Consider the following 17,206-nt stretch of genomic DNA (forward strand, 5'->3'; position numbering starts at 1 on the left):
TACCTTTTCTTTCATTTTCTCAAATACTAATAATTTAAGAATTAGAAATCAGCATGTTTCTGATTCTCAGCAAAAATCTATAGAGGTTATATTTTTGAGCTATTTAGTGATGATTTAATATATTTTGAAATCAGGAAAATTTACTTAATTGAAGAAAAGTAACTTCTAAATGCCAACTTCTAAATGTAGTGAAATAATTCCTTTAGACTGATTTGTCCGTAATAAAACTCAGCAGATGGAAAATGTTGGCATGTGATGTTATGGCTTTACTGTATCAACATAATTTTCTTTACAGAGGATATTTGCAAAAAAAGAAATAAAAGGGCAGCAGAATACAAAACTTACCTTCTCTGTTTCCAATACCTGGTTCCAGTATCACCTGGAGAGAAAGTCACTGAACTGGCAGGTTTGCTGAAGCAGTCAGGTCTTTCACTTTTGAAATGCGTGTTTTGCCATTCCTGCTTCAGAATTCAATCTAAAACTGTTCCCCACCATAAGAAGAGTCCATCCCTCACCCCATACCATAATGCTTAGGCTGCCCTGTTCTGCTGGAAAAGTTCACAGCTGTGAAGTTACTTGCATTTTCGGCTGTTATGAGGGAATGTCTTTGCAAAATGTATTACTTGATCCTGAGAAATGCCTATAAAGGTTCATTGGGATCAGTTTCCAAAAATTCAGGCAACTTGACCAGATTGAGTGAAATACTTACTGACATTTTGAAAATTGTTTTTTCCTGTAAAGAAAATAAATTCCAGAAGTTTTATTTTTCCTCCCTTCTCCCATATAGGCTACTGCTTCTTTAGGCAGTTTATTAAGAATGTTCTGCACAGGGAGCACAGATTGCCAGCAAACCTGAATCCCACAGCTTTGCTTAGCTGTGGAAAAGAAAAATGGACCTTATATCAGTAAATGTTATCATAGTGAGTTCTCCATCAAGACGGTTTAAAAGAGGAATATGCTAGTCCATAACATTTAATCATTTCAACACATGACTTGTATTAAGGGGCTATTCAGGGGCAAGACGTATCATTAATATTTCATTTTAGGAAGGAAAGTCCCTTAGAGATTGAAAAGGTACACTGTTTATAGACTTTGAGATCCTTTTTTGTGTGGAATGTAATTCCCATTATACATGAGCAGAAATGAAATGTTTCTTTTCAGCAAGACCAGAAGGTTTCAGTTTATGGGTGAAACTGAAATTGTGTTCCTTGATGCTGTAGTTCTGCTTGGAACAGCACAGTTTTTAGTTTGTTCCTAGATTTCATCAACTGCGTTAAATAATAGAATAGCTTAAGCAACTTTATAGTGTTTGAACCTCTGATAGTTCTCTGTATGCTGCATTATTTGTGCCTACTCCAAGGTGATTATGATGTAGCTAAAGAGTCTTGTATAGATTGTGAAAGCTTTGCTTCCCTTTGAGCTTTATGAATACTTGTGATTATTTCCCTAATGCTTTCTGCAACTTTGTTTTGTTTTGAATTTAAATCTCTTTTCTTCGTTTGTGTAACAAGCTGTTCACATGTGAAGCACAGAACGTGTATGGTTATATTTACACGCACATGCACACGTACATAGATTAATGGCTTTGGAACCCATGCGCTGTTAGGTCACATCTGTGACTTTAAACAAATAAGTGGGGAAAATGTTTTAACAGGAGGATGCTCATCTGGTGGGATTCACTACAGCTCTGTTAAAGTCAGTAGAGCTGCACCAACCATTACTTGCTGAGCAGCTACCCCAAGGAATTCTGTACAGTTTTAAGAGATCACACCTACAAGCAAGGGCTAAGTTCAAACTGACCGGAAGTTAGTGGCAAATCCACCATTGACTCCAAGGTCGGAAGGATAGAACCTTACGCACAAATACACACACACAGAGAAAACATTAATCCTAAATTGAAATTTGAATATTTGAAATGGTATTCTTTTGACATGTTCAGTCCTATGCCTCCTCTTGAAAATGGTACTGTTCTACAGAACATGAAATCATGCAAAATTAGAAGTTCTTTTGCTGAAATCAGTAAGATCTTTAACATTCATTATGCAATGTGAAAATTGCTTTCCAGTTCATAAAATAATTCAGAGACAGCACATTATATTTAGTTATTTTTCTCTTCATTTGCATAGGGCATATTTGGCTGAAAGATGAAAATTATGAGGTATTAATATCATGGCTATAAATGTATATTACAGGAAAGGATATATAATGTTCAACACCCTAAAAAAACAACTGGATTGAGATTGTGTGGAGTAAAAATTGAGATAAATAATAGTGTTTTCTTCTGAAGTTTCATAATTCACACTGCAGTGTGAACTTTATATAGTTCTTATGTTACAAAAACTGCACTCTGAATGTAAAATGAATTAACGGTAATATAGAAAAGAATGTCTGATCAAGTTTACTGTTTCTGTCAAAAATACAGAGAAATGAACTGACAGAAAATCTTTATGGTGCTAAATTACCTCGTCACTTGATGAATGCATAGATTAATGTTGTCTGTGCTTTTTCTTGTATCCAATTAATGGTGTGCAACCAGATACAAGATCGGTTTTTATTTAATCTTCACTTTCAGTTCCATCTGCTAGTGACAAGAGCTTGTAACTGTGAGTGATGAAAAGTAACTTTACGAAGCACAGACAGCAATACTTTTATGTGCAGAGCAAAACAAGCAAGTGGTTGTCACCCTCTTTGGAAATGGGTGAGCTTCCCCCAGGAAAGCCCTTCCGTCCAGAAACCAGGGTCTGCTGAGCAGAGCAGGGGCTACTCTGAGCTGTGCTTGCTGCCATGACAGTTTTGGCCGGCTCAGTTGGCCTCTCTCCAGCTGGCGGCTGTCCCCAGGCTGTCCCCGATTCCCCGTGGCAGGCAGTGGGTCTGTAGGTGACACCTGTGTTGTGTCCGCGCACGCCGGCGCGGGGCTGAGCGCGCACACGCGGTGTGCACACGCCTCCTGCGCGGTTTGGTGTCCGTGATTGTGCATGGTGATTTTCCTCCAGTTGGCTTCAGTTAACCCTCAGCAGTGAAGTGTGAAGAAAGCTGTGCTATATTCAGCGTGTACTTGTTGTCTGATGTTACATGGGGTAATTAGGTTGTGGTTTGCCCTGCAATACAGTGTTTTGGAATTTGGACTCTAGCGAAAGAGGAGCTAACAATGTTTGTGCTAAGGCCTCTTCATTTTCTTAGTTGCACTATGATATTGTAAATATTGGCACATTTACAACATAAGTTTAAGACTTTACAAAGTTATGCATACAATTATTTTTTTTAATTAAAAGTGCTTGGGTATTTGCTTTTAAAAGTATACCATTTTTGTATTAATGTGATGCAGGAAACCAAAAAGAAAGCTGTTGATTTATCAACAAAACATGTAAAACTTGCAAAATAAACACCGATGAATGTTTTATTTCTTATAATCAGCTGAAGAAAATCACCTTCATTTTTGTGCCATTGTTTCATCATACTGTATTGTACTTGTGTTTCATATTTGACCATGTCATCCTGGTTGCAATATGTTATTTTGCTAGTTTTAACATTAATGTAGATTATTGCAAGTGATGTAATAAATATATATTAAAAATACACACTGCTCAGAGAATTTATTTTGGAAACATGATTAACAGGCTTTAACAAAATGCTTGCAGTTGGTATTGCTTGTTCATTTTGGATCGACATCGTCCATCTAACCTTAGTGTAGGCATATGGGATTCATGCATCCTGATGGGTTCCTTTAAGCAGTAGATGCATTCAGTGTCTTTTTTCAGTAATCAACTCAGGGATTTAGTGTGTAGATACAAAAAAAATGCTTCAAGGAGAAATTTGGTTTGTAGTGGGTGTTGTGGAGACAGTAAATATAACTGCCTTGAATTGCTCATGGGTAATTTTGTGTGCACATAACGGGATAGATTTGAAATATGAAGTGAGGAATTAGCAAGGTACCAGCTCCCTACCAACATCTGAGCTCCAGCAGCACTTCTCCTAAGACAAGTATTAGGAAAATATGCTTGTGAAACATACCAGGTATGTCTTAAAATAAGTGCCTAATTTTCTGATACATCTTTCCACTCTTTAAAAATGCATATCCGCATATCCATAGCCTAGTTTTATTTCTTGTTTAGCAGGGGTGGGGGAGGAGAGATGTTACACATTCTGACATGTCATCTGCCAGCCTGATGCTTCAGCTGATGTTCATACTTTCCTGGAAGGAACTGTGGGCCTCATGAAAGTTCTAGTTTTGAAATGCTTTTGGTTGCTGGTAAATAGGTCTGCCTAAAAATGGTATACACACATGGAAAGAAAACAATATGACAGAAATGGGGAAGAGTATAAACAAAATAACTGAGGTTTCTTTCTCTACCAAGAAACAGTTGAAAATACTGGGAGAGCTTTTAAAATAAAACTAAACATTTTAAAGTCAAGCCATTATTTTGCAGTGCCCTTAGGTAAAAGAAATAAGAACCTTCTTTTAGTTGGTAGCTTTTCCATTTTTATTCTGTAGTTGGGTAGAAAATTTTACCTGTGTATAACTTTAGAAGAGGTAAAAAGAAACCTTCACATTGTATCACTGCACATGTAACTTTTTATGTTAACCACAATAAGGATACAGAAATGACAGCAATAATTTCCGATATCATGAATCTAATACTTTACTTTTTCTATCATCAGTCTTTAATGGGTGATGCCATAGGCTGAGTGAGCCTTGAGTGAATTATGGCTCAACTTTGGAAGCAGCTGTTAGGAGCTAGTGGAAGTTAGATTTGAATTTATTGTTAAATACCATGTAGGAAACTACATTGGTCTTTCTGAATTGTCTTGTTACACAAATCAAATGAGTGTATAAGCATCCAATGCTGCAGCTTAGTCAGGGGATCTTAATAAAACAAAGTGCTTCAAGCTTGCAAATTTAACTTCAATCTGTCAGCTCCATTTCCTTGCAATCTCTCCCATTTGTCTCTCTATCCCTCAAAGAAGAAAACCAACACAAGGCCCTGATAATACACGAGAAGTTTTCTTGTGTCATTTGAACTTACCTCTTCTCCAAGCTGTGTAAATCCTGAATTGCATAAATGAACAACAACAACAAAACCACTTCCCTGTGTAGGGCCTCTCTTAAGTCAAGCGTCTAACAAAACAGAGCAGGATATAGAATTGTGAATAAGTTTATAAGCAGGTTCACATACATTTTTTACTGTTCCTTTCCAGATGAAACAGTTTATAAATAAATTTGAATCTGATGTGCTCATTTAGTGCAGTATCCAAACTGGAAAAGAAAACAATTGCACCATTTCTCTTTCTATACATTGAACTCCATTAGTTTCCATTCTTTCAGCATGAAGATTGTGGATTTCATGTTTCTTCATGAAGCAATTTTTTTGCCAACTCTGTACTGTTTACATGAAAGCTTTATTCCCTGTCTCAGCTGGCTGGGAAAAATAATGTAAGGCTAAACAAAAGAAAATAAGAACCATTTTTCACTGGATATAGTTGGGAGAGGGAATTTCAGTGTAACCCTTTGCTTCTCTCTAAGTTGAATAATAAAAAAAAATCAGTTTATCTCCTTAAAAGTTACATCAAAATGTATTACCTTATTGTTTTAAATCAGCTGTCCTCTGCTTTTGTTCTCTGTACCATTTTGCTATTCAATGACTCACTTATTTCTTGCTCAACACTGTTACATATTAGGGGAATTTTTTGATCTCCTTCCAAGTCTTTCAAAGCTAATACCTGAACTAGATGGTTGTCTTTATTTTACCGTTATTCATGATCATCTTTAGGCAAAGGAACTGAGCCTGTTGGGAAGTCTGACAGCTACCTTGCAAAGGTTGTTTTATGACCAGGCCGAACACTAGTATGGGCTCCAAAAGAGGTGAGCATGGGGGCTTAAATGCTTAGTTTTGGTTTTAAAGCTATTTTTCCTTACTGAGTTGAACTTCATCTTACACATATTACTGACATGCTTATCTTTTTGTTTGTTTGTTTGTTTGTTTTTAATTCTGTAGAGTTCTTTGGAATAGGGACATCTGAGAAGGCGTAATTTAAAGACATTAATAATTCCCTTCTCCTGCACCTCCTTCCTGAACTTACATTTTGTTTACTATTTTTAATCCTCACTTCATTAAGCCAGTTCCTAAAAGACTAGAATTCTGCATGAGATCCAAATTTAGCGTTACACCTGTGTCCTTTTACTCACATTTCATCCAGATGCTTCCTTCATACTGGAAAAATACAAAGGAATCTATTGTTGAGAGACATTGTAGACTCCACACTTTTGCTAAGAAAGGTTTTTGAGAGGTTTAGAAAATTGAATGCAGTGTTTGGGATTTAAGATTCAGGAATCTGAATTGAACTCACAAGCTTCCTAGTCATACTTAAGTCTCTTTTCATAACTGCTGATAATTATAATCCACAAGAATAATTCCTGCTGTTTAGTTGGAGTGGGATTTTAAGATTAATTTAGGACAAAGGTGAGTATCAGGAGAGAGACATTACAGTAATTTTTATTTTGCTGCCTTTTTTTTTTTTTTCCATGGATTTAGCACAGTTTCCACTGAGATATAAACTATTTACGAAACAGTTTCTAAATAAATCTCCAGGTGAGACATGGCTGAAACTCTATAGCACTAATGTTTCCATTCACATTAGTGAGGTGTGTGGTGTGCTGGCCATCTGTTACATAAACCTGAATAGGATCTGAAATCTTTACACCAAAGACCTGATATTTTTATGCCATTGCTTTTATGAAAGTGTGCCATAAAACTGGCCATGTGCTGGCAACCTGTTCAACTGGACCCCTTTAAATCTGTGTGAAAGCGATGACATTCCAAGCACATCAGCATCTCTTAAAATTAAAACAGCTAATTGCATTAAAGTCTGTGTGTTGAAGAGATTATACTCTTGCTTTGGGTTTGTTTTCCCCCTCCCAATCTGCAAGATCCCTGATGGGATACACATCTGTGAGAGCAACAGCGTGCACGACAGACTGCCTCACGATTGGCAAGCCAACTGGAAGGAACGCTGAGACCCACAAGGATTGCTGGACCCGCAGGGCTCTCAGCTTGTGAGAACAGCAAGCTAATTAAAGTCTAAATAAATGAAATCTCTTTCTAGCTGAAGTAAAGAAAAATAAAGAAATGCCTGCCTGTTGTTGGAGAGGACTGAATAAAGATGAAAATATTTGTGTCATGTTTATCCAGTAACATCTCTTTAATTGTGAAAGGGGGGCCGGCAGCAGACAGCAAATGTCCAGTTCTTGATTTATTTTCAATCTGTTGTTTCAATAGGAGGGGTGCAGCAAAGGTAATGAAGAGTATGTTTTTATATATATTTCAATAATTATTTAAAGTTTTAAAAGTCTTGGTGTGTATTTTTAGCACATCTTCCTAGCTACTGCTTCCTTGTCACTGGCAAGTTCTGCCTCTGCCTCCGTGCCAGTGCTTCACAGGCTGATGTCACCAAAGGGGCTGTGTGTGTTGTTTGCACACCAGTGGTATGGTATATGTTGCTAATGTATTATTTCAGTTCTTCTGTTAAGAAATATCATTTGAACCTTCCCATCTTTAATAGTGCCAATAAGAAGAGAAGTAGAAACACTTAAAGCATCAGTATGAGGTCAATTTTTTCTTTTAAATTTTCTATGGACCACTTTTTTTTTCAGTCTATTAGACTAAACCTAGGTTAAATACATGTTTAAAGGTTTTGCCTAAAACATATTTAGGAGTCAATTTAATTTCAGTCATGTGTAGACCATTAAGATTATTTGTGTTTAAATTGAAGCACTTGCTAAAACGCTTTGTTTAAATGGCCCTTTGAAGATACCTAATTTTGGAAGGACTGAGCAATTGCATTTTTCAGATAAGCCTTGTTTTAAGGTCCTTGAAAAATTAAGTCCTCAAATAGAAATCTGAGTGTCTCTAGGCACCCATTCTGAAAATATGTGGCCATTGAGTCTCGATTTTCACATCTCCCATTCTCACAAATGAGAGCAGTGACTGCAGGACTGTAAAGAAACCATCAGGCTGCTAAAGAAGCTGCAGTGCTGTGCAGTCAGCAGCCTTGACCTAACATCTACTTAAGAGTGTAATCTCACTATTTAAAGTTCAAAGAATGAAAAAAAAGTAGCTGTTTAATAATCTGTTGAAAATTTAGCACTAACCTCTTTGTGATTTACTCCTTAAATGTTGTAATGATTCATTCCTGATCATAGAAGTAACAAATGTTAAACGTATTTAAATTGTGATTCCTTTCAGAAAATGCTATGGAGTGGGAAAATAAGTAAGAAATTGGATGTCTGTTCTAGGAAAACAAACAAACACAGCAGAATGAGTAGAGAGAACATGTTTTTCTGCTTAGTTTACAAGCAGGACTGTAAAGGAAACAATTCTCTCATTATATGTGTATAAAAATAGGCTTTGAGACTGACTTCTCCAGGCATGAGAACTCCTAGCCTTTCCCCATTACCTTGATCCACATCTGCTCATTTGTTCAAAAATGCACCAGAGGTAAGTTTTTACTGGGATGTCACGCAGAGTTTAGCACAGGAATAGCACATAAATAAACACGTCCTGACCATGAAACAAGGGCAGCAATATCTTAGCAAACTGCATAAAATCACTCAGTGCTGACTTCTATTGTCAAGAGGCAAGAAAAACAGTCCAAAAACTGATTAATGCATTCTTCAATTCTGGTCAAAGCTCAGAAGAAATACTTGCCTGGATGAAAACAGGGAGCTGGGGTTGATTAAAGGAAACAAGAGAAAATAATCTCATGATAGATGGGATGTGCAAGCTATCAGGATTATTTAGTGTAAAAGAGGCCAAATTCAGACTTTGTGTAAGTCACCTGACCTTAGTCTGTTGTGGGAAAAATTAAAAGTTATTCTGTTCAAATGAACTCAGAATACTGGCCAGATTTTAAGTCTGCTGACTGTCTTTTCCATGGCTTGGTACTCAGCAAATATCCAAACTGCTGCAACTTTAGTTACTCTTGCTCCAGTAATCAGCTGTGCTCTGCAGTGTCAGGTGAAAGAAATAATTCCAAAGTAGTTGTATTTAATTTGTAAAGTGAGTTGGCACCATGATTGTGGGCATCTAAAAACCTTGCAAACACCGATAAGGAAGCGATAGTGTTAGTTACATGAAGTACGGCCTGCAGTCTATGTAATATATAGACTGAAGAAGATAATTAAATACTTTCATGTATCCATGAAAGTGAGACATGCACTTTCAGCCTGTGAATGATGTGAACCCAAGAAACCTTTTGTTTTGCAAATCCTCTGAATATTTTTCACTTAAGTTGTAATAGCAGGACCTGAGGAAATGGTCAGTTCTGCTTTAAGTTTGAAGGGCCACCATTAAATTTGTAGCTTCTTCTGGCTTCCTCTGAAGATAGGAGAACCCTGAAGATGAGTTTGTGTAATTGTTACGCACCACAGGATAGAAGTTTTGGGTGAAATCCAGTCCATCTCAAATGTCTGTGTGGCTTCATCCACCTAGATACATGATGAAGCAGTTTTCCTAAAGTCCGTGCCTAAAGTCTTTAGGTAACTGATAAGCATTGATGACTGTTTATGAAGGCTTCCCTGGTGAGATCCTGCCTCCTATATTTCTGGCATCCAAGGTGGTTGGCTATAGATTTCCTTTGGGAGACCACAGAGACACCTCCCTCCCCCGCTGGCTGTACAGACAAGCTCAGACAAGTGCAGGGCAAGTACTTGAAATGGAGCACAGAGAGTCACTGCCTCAAGTGAGCAACCCCCAGTCAAATGCCCTTATGAAACAGCAGCCATTATTCACCCTGATATTTTATTTGTCCATACATTACCATAATGATTTCTCCCTTTTAGAACAAAACTAGGGAGGAATTCAGCAGAGGGAGGTTTGCAAAATTGAGGAATTCTGCCCATAAGACAGCCAGCTACAGACTTAGGTTCCCCTAGTGCCTGCTGGGTTAATAGGGACTCTGTCCTGCAGAGGGCATACGGCTCCTCGGTTTTCCCTGCCAAAAAGTGTGTGGAGTAGGGAGGAACTGTTGGAGCATACATCAAAGTATTCTTGCATGCACATTGCTGCACTTGATGGATCAAGGATCTCTCCAGTAACGTGAGGTTACCAAAAGTGTAATTTCATTGGAAGAATTTGGACTCTTCCCAAGCATCCGCGTATCCATCCACTGAAGTAAATAGATAATTTACACAGGGAACACTGAAGCCTCTCCAGGACATGTGTCCAGCAGGAACATGCTGTGGGTACTCGTGCTTCTTAAAAATCATCTGTTTTCATTTGTGTCTCCATTTCCAGAGCTCCCAACACAGTGGCTCCTCTACCTCATTAGCATCCACCAAAGTTTGCAGCTCTATGGATGAAAATGATGGCCCTGCAGAAGGTAACATTTGGAGGCTGACATTTCAAAGCAGTCAGTGTAGTGATAACAGCAGCTGTGTAGGAAATGAGTCATTCTTCCTGCCAGAGAAGGTGGGAGCGTTGCAGGCTGGATAATTTTCCGTGAGGAAGCTCCTCAGCCTTAGCAAACCAGTTCGGTTCACTCTGGATGAGAGTAGATGTGGACATCACTCTTCAGAGGTATTTTTACTGTGGAATACTTGAGGTTTTATTTCTGCAAGCACAGTGCTGACTGGCTTGTTTCAGTATTTTTTGTCTCATCTGCCACAGTACTAAGGAACACACTGCAGTCCTGGGTCTTTCCTCAGAAACAGTCAGGATAGTCATACTCCACACTAAGGCTTTGAGCATGTTGGCTAAGGGACAGGGTCTGCTCGGACACCACGGGCCCACATGCACATCCACATACGTGTGTGTGTGTATCTGTGCTCAGAGAATAACTCTTCATGCTGTCTGTGAGCTCAGACTAACCCCAGCCTCCTTGTGTCCTAGCATTCCTAGCATTCACTTTTAATACTAAACTGGAACAAAGGACAGAGAAATACACAGTTAAATACACTGTCTCAAAGAGTGTAAACACAAATCATGTTTCTGAGAGGCTTTTTTTGTTTTTACACTACAATATTTATATAGTAGTTTGTATCAGCTGCAGTTGACAGTCAGCTTCTAGAGGCATGTTAGGTATTTGTAACGCTATTTCAAATGCATTTAAAAATAATAGTACAGGAATGAGCACTAAAACACATTAAACTACAAGCTTCTCGTATGCTTAGACACTGTGTAATACAATTTTACCTAAACATCTGGTACCCAGGTTGCATGCGAGGTAGTATTATTGAGAACATTTGTTTAAAAACTAAATATTCAATACTGGGGGATGGGGTGAACTAGCACTTAGCACATGAGGAGTTTTATGGATGTCTCAGTTTACAGGATGTAATAAAATAAGTGCTTGAGTGTTGGACTTCTTTGGTACATATATTTAATCATGCTGTGTCAAGGAGTTCCAGCCCTTTTTGGAGGCTGGTCTGCGCTTGTGCAGATCACAGAGGCCTTTTTGTAATTAAAAAAATACAATTTTGGTTTTGTCTTGGGGGCATATTGCAATGGCAACTATATAACACTCAAATGGTGGTATGTTTGAGCCCCCAGAAGTCTTATTTTTCATTATTGTATCTGCATGAAACCTGTTGAGTATATACAATGTCAGCAGCATGGTTTCACTGTACAGTAAGTGAGAGACTGACGGAATGGTTTCCAGGCTCCTAAACCGTGGACTTAAAATGCATGTTATGTGCAACATCTGTGTTTCCTTCACTAACAATAAAAATGTACTAATGATTCTTTCAGAAGTGTTGGAGGAAGGTTTCCAGGTTCCAGCATCGATAGCAGAGCGATATAAAGTTGGAAGGACTATAGGAGACGGAAATTTTGCTATTGTGAAGGAGTGTATAGAAAGGTGAGGAGGATAATATGCTTATTACTGTACAAAATAATCATTAATGTCATGCTTTTTCCAGATCATATCTTTATTTGTAGAATACAGAAATGTAATAAGGTAGTGTCTCAGTGCCAAATGGAAAAACTAACGTCCTCCCAAATTACAAAAAAGAGTGAGTTCAAGGGGCAATCTATGAATTTAAGTCTTTGTGGGGTTTATATGTTTTTTTCTACTGCACTCCACATGATTTTACCAGTTCTTTGTGTTAAATCTTTCTTGTTGCACTGAAATAACATATTTTCTTGCAGTATGTTCCTGCAATTCTCCTTTTACATTAGACCAGTGGAGCATTACACATGTAGGAGCACTCTCTAAGCATGTCAGGAAGTTCTCTGTTTGGGGTGTAGTGTCAATGATCAGCACAAAGAGGGAATTTTGGATCCATCTTTTCTGCCACATCTATATCTGACACTGAGGTGTAGTCTCCTCCATATTTATTTTTAATTTAATGCACGTCTAACTCCTCCTTACCTGATTTGTGCCATTAGATTTGCGCCTTCCAACTTTATGAGCCCCAGTGCAGATGCCAAAATTGAACTTCTTCAGTGACCTTTACTGTTAAGAGATAAAAACAGTCATTGATTTTAGACATTTACTCCAGATTAGAGAAGTCACAAGTCACCTCAAGTGTCAGTGTTGCTGCAAATGTCCAGGTTGACTAGTTCATGTGTCTGTTTCTAAATCTGTTCAGGCTTGAACTGGATCTACCCAGCCTTAAGAGTGTAAAAAATAGGGAAGCAAGCAGAAATGCTCTAACCAGAACAAGTGTTTGTCTTTTGGTGGTATTGTTAAAAAGAGGAGACTATGGGATATAAAAGACAGAATGTATTTCACCTGTATGTGAAACGACTGTGGGATTGCTCAAGTTAGATCGTAGCAGTGCAGGCAAAGCAAAAAGCTGCCAGAGCTGGAGATGTCAAAAAGAGAGAACAATAGAGATGTCAAGGCTTGAGAATGAAATTTCATCTGTTGAGGTTTCTATCCCCTATTACCATATCCTGGAGAGGAGACTCTTGCAGAAGACTATAACCTCACCTTTGGGCTCAGAAAAAACTGCTCTTTAGCCTGTAAGAATATGATATAAACCCTGGAGAGTGAGATTAAATCTCCTGACAGGCAATGATAAATTAGCTTGGCTGGTTTTAAACTAGTCTCCTTGGAAAAGTACAGGTCCACCTCTGCATCCAAAAGTACAACTTGGAGATCATGAAGACAGCTGTTGGGGAAAAGGGTAAGAGTGGATTTTGTATCAGCTGACAGTGTTTATGGGACTTGGCCAAAGCTCTGGTGAGGCCTTTAGTGTTCTGCCAGAGCGAGTTCTTGGTGGAGCTGGTCATCCAGAGGGTGATCGCTGTTCAGATCAAGCCTCAGCACCTGAACACTAAACTGTATGGAAACCTAAAGGAGGCAAAGCAAAACAGTATGAAAGAAAGAAAGCACTGTAAAACTGTATGGAGGGACATGACTGATGAAAGAAATGGGTGAAAACACGTAACTAAGAAAAGAGGAAAAGGCAGCTTAAAGTAAAGTGAATAGTGAGTGGGAAGATCAGATTTAATTAGAATTCTAGATTCTAATTAGAATTCGGATTAGAAGCTAAAATAAAGAAAAGTTGTGGTTTTAATAAACTCAGCTGAAAATGCAATTTGTGCTGACAGTACAAATGTGCTAGTGTGCATGTCACAATTCTTTCCCAAACTGAGAGAAAATGCATGAACAAAATTAAATACAGGTCCCATCACACCTAAAAATAATGCTGATTACAATACGCATGAGAGCTTGAATGAAACTGTTTCCTGTCCTCTTGTCTGTCCCACCACTTCCAGAAGTATCCAGTAACATGGTGTGTCTAATATATTCAAATAGCATGATTACCCAGGTATTCCCAGATACATAGGCTTGTCGTCTCTGAACTATACCATTCCACAGATCCCATTTCTATCAGAGAATTACTACTTTGGAAAATCTTGAAGATTAAAATGGAATTATTTCTGTTAGTTTCTGCTTCTAAAACAGTATACTCTTGCCATCAGAAGTGTGGAAGGAGGAATTAAAGACTCTGAGAATAAATGAAACCAGTACGTGTGAAACTCTTTCAAAAATATTATTTTCAGTCTTTTAAGCCTCTTTAACCACCTCGCTTCAAAGTCTGATATGCCCATCATTTGTAGAGCCAGAATTAATGGGGTGATACTTGGGACAGAGAACTTTTCCATTTTCTTGTGAAGTACAATTCCTGTGTGTATTAGACTTCAAAGGAATAACACCATAAGGTGTTAAACAAGTAGGAATGGGTCTTGCTACACAAATTCACTGGTCACATGGATACTCCTTCTCCACAGCTGTGAGATCAGTCTGTGAGCGCTGGTTAATAGAGGTCTGTGAGCACTTCAATACATTCACAGGTGTTTTCCTCTGACAATGAACAGTCTGAATAGAAAATACATCTCCAAAATTTTCGTGAGGACTTACTAAATCCTGTTTTGAGCAGTCATGAATGCACAGGCACACACTCTTTAATACATTTAATACATGCATGCACAAATACAACAAAAATAGATTTTTGTCTCCAGTGCAGTCTAAATCTCTGTGAAGTTTGCAAAAGTTTAAACGAGGCAGGGAACATGGCACCAAGCTCTGCTATGAGCTAGAGATCTAACTCTGTGGTAGTGCAGCGGGCCCAGACTCCTGTCCAGCCATAAGATAGCTGGACACCTTCTTTTTGTGGTGCCTTTTTATTGTTTGGAGTGAGCAATAGGTGAGAGGTGAGATTCACGGTGACTTTCTGGCCATGCATATTTTTTGGTGGTGTGTAAGTTGCAGAGTTGCTGACAGCCCGCGGTTCTGCAGCTTTTCAGGGGAAAGGATTTACATTATCTTAGCTTTAATTTTCTTTTTACCAAAACAAAGAACAGTCAGAGTTGTCATCTGCTTGTTACATATATGCTCCATCGTATGCACAATTTGTCCTGCGGTGTTTTTGTATGTGTTCATTTTTAGCTTTCAGATACTTCCAAATTCTGACATTTCCTCACTAGCTCAGATTTCCCAGTGTCTTGGAGCACATGGAGTCTCCCATGGCCAACAAAAAACATCAATTTCCTTTCTCATGACAGAAAGGAAGCATTCCTAGGGCAACAAAGCAGCTTGAGAGAGACTGCTATTGAAAGAGGCTATATTTTGTCTGAGTTTGAACCCCAGATATCTTAATTTCTACTATTTCTTTTTCAACTTCCTCCTTCCAGTCCCAAAAATAGTGTCCAAATCTTTTCCTGTCCCCTCACTGAGCTTGGTCTGTCACCCCATATGGAGTGCAGCCCATTTTGGGGGGCTGTAGCATTAAACCCCTGTGTGGGGGAGTACAGATAGGAGAAGTTTTTAATTTTTATTTGCATAAATCTTGAACAGATATGCTGTAATTTTCCTCCCAATTCATAAACCTTCTTATCCTGTGTGATTTCTTTTAATTGATGTCCTGATAGAGACAGTTTGAGCTCTTTGCCTGGGAATATAAACAGAATGAATATTTTGGTGGTATTTTTTCTTTTTACCGAATTACCCATTTTGCCTTAAATTAAAAATTAGTGGTACATCATTGCCAGAGGAGTTCTCCATGTTTTTATATGGCAATGAAAATTCCCAGTTGTTTTCCAGGTACAGTGCTTTGAGTGTATTACTCATGTTACATGTCCTGTTTGACAGGCCGAGCACACTTCTAGACACATTAATGTCTCTGTGGAACATACTTTCTATCAGTTTAATGGGTCAGTTTAACTACTGTGTTTTGTGAAATGAAGAATGGAAAAATGACCCTGTATTCTTGAAAGGTTATTTTTTTCCCTTAATTTTTAACCAAACATGCCTAAAGTCAATGTAATAAAGATTTGTCACACGTTTAGGTTTGTATTACAAAATGTAAATATTTCAATAAGACCTTTTTCTTAAATTATCCGTTTTCCATTTAATCTTATAGTGAAACAGGGGCTTGTAAGCAGAGCTTCTTGTTTTCATCCTCACAGTCATCTTTTGGTTTTGTAACTCAGTCAAGAAATGGAAGTTGATACTGTTAGCTTGTCTACAAGCTAATATTTCTATGTTAGCATTCTAGATAATAGATAACTACATATATGTAGTAGTGAGAAATATAAGGATTCAAAACAACACAGTAGTTAAAAGGAAATGTGTTCTCATCCTGAACTAATTTCTCTGAATGTCTCCAGAACCTTCCACATTCTGCCTAAAAGCCAACATATTTAACTCTGCTAAATATCCTATAATTACTAAATACATAAAAAATTATTCCAAGGCCTGACCTTTTTATCACAGCAGCTGTGACTGCAGATACACAAACAAATGACTTTTCATTTTAAGTAAAAAGTAAGTATTTTTCGTGGGTTGTATTTTTTTTAGAATAGAAAACAAAATTCCTTTGTTTTGAAAATATTTGAACCTGTGAACACTGTATGATATTTTTACATACAACTGGAAAAGTAATAACAATTCTCATTACAAAATTAAAGAAAAAGTCAAGCAATTGTTTTTGTTTTGAAAACAATGAAATGCTTTAATTTTAAAACAAAAAAGTTTTATGTCTTTTTCTCAGGCATGTATATTTAATAACTTTGGCTCAGATTCACAATACCAGTCAAATCTAAGCTTTGTTTCTTGGAAAAAAGCAAATATTTTACTAGAACTCTTTGCTACACTTACTGCACTCATAACAAATATAAACTCAACTGAGAAAAATATTCAATGTGCTTGAACATACTTTTTTTTTTTCTCTTTCCTCAGATCAACTGGTAGAGAATATGCTCTGAAAATAATCAAGAAAAGTAAATGTAGAGGAAAAGTAAGTAAAAAAAAAAAAAAAAAAAAAAAAAAAGAGACCAAAACATTTTTTTTTTTGAGAATTGTTTTGTGAGAGGTCATTTTGGGAAGCTGTTGGTATTTGTGTCCTTCTTGACAAGCGTTAGAATCTTTTTGGTTGGAATCTTTGCCTACCCTTTGGAGGCTCTTGGAGATTCAGGAGAAAAGGCTGCCATGTGCTGTGTGATGATTCTCCAGTTGGTTGGCTGGTTGTGCATGACTCCTTTCTCTTTGCCCATGTAATTATGTTCTCTAATTTTCATAATTCCAGGTGTTATAGAAAGCAGAAAGTAATACAAATAATTATAACCGTGGTCTCTGTGTGTAAGACATAGGTTAATTAAATTTATGTCAATTTTACACCAAGTGACCGTCAGCTTTTAAAACTGGTAAAAAAAGCTTCTGTGACAGGATGCTATCATGTGTTAAATCTAAAGGTTCTGCATCA

At 37.6% G+C, this 17,206-nt stretch overlaps 1 protein-coding gene across 2 annotated transcripts in view; it reads left to right on the top strand.

Annotated features, from left to right (window-relative positions):
• The window catches only part of DCLK1 (doublecortin like kinase 1), a 230,564-nt gene that overhangs the window by 176,076 nt on the left and 37,282 nt on the right, over nucleotides 1-17,206 (top strand). For both annotated transcript variants that reach the window (XM_058829307.1, XM_058829306.1), the window contains exons 7-9: nucleotides 10,290-10,374; nucleotides 11,742-11,850; nucleotides 16,684-16,741. In XM_058829307.1, the coding sequence (XP_058685290.1) occupies nucleotides 10,290-10,374; nucleotides 11,742-11,850; nucleotides 16,684-16,741 (252 nt within the window). The remainder of the gene's footprint in view (nucleotides 1-10,289; nucleotides 10,375-11,741; nucleotides 11,851-16,683; nucleotides 16,742-17,206) is intronic.

The sequence above is a fragment of the Poecile atricapillus genome, chromosome 1 (assembly GCF_030490865.1).
Source record: "Poecile atricapillus isolate bPoeAtr1 chromosome 1, bPoeAtr1.hap1, whole genome shotgun sequence".
Classification (NCBI taxonomy): Eukaryota; Metazoa; Chordata; class Aves; order Passeriformes; family Paridae; genus Poecile; species Poecile atricapillus.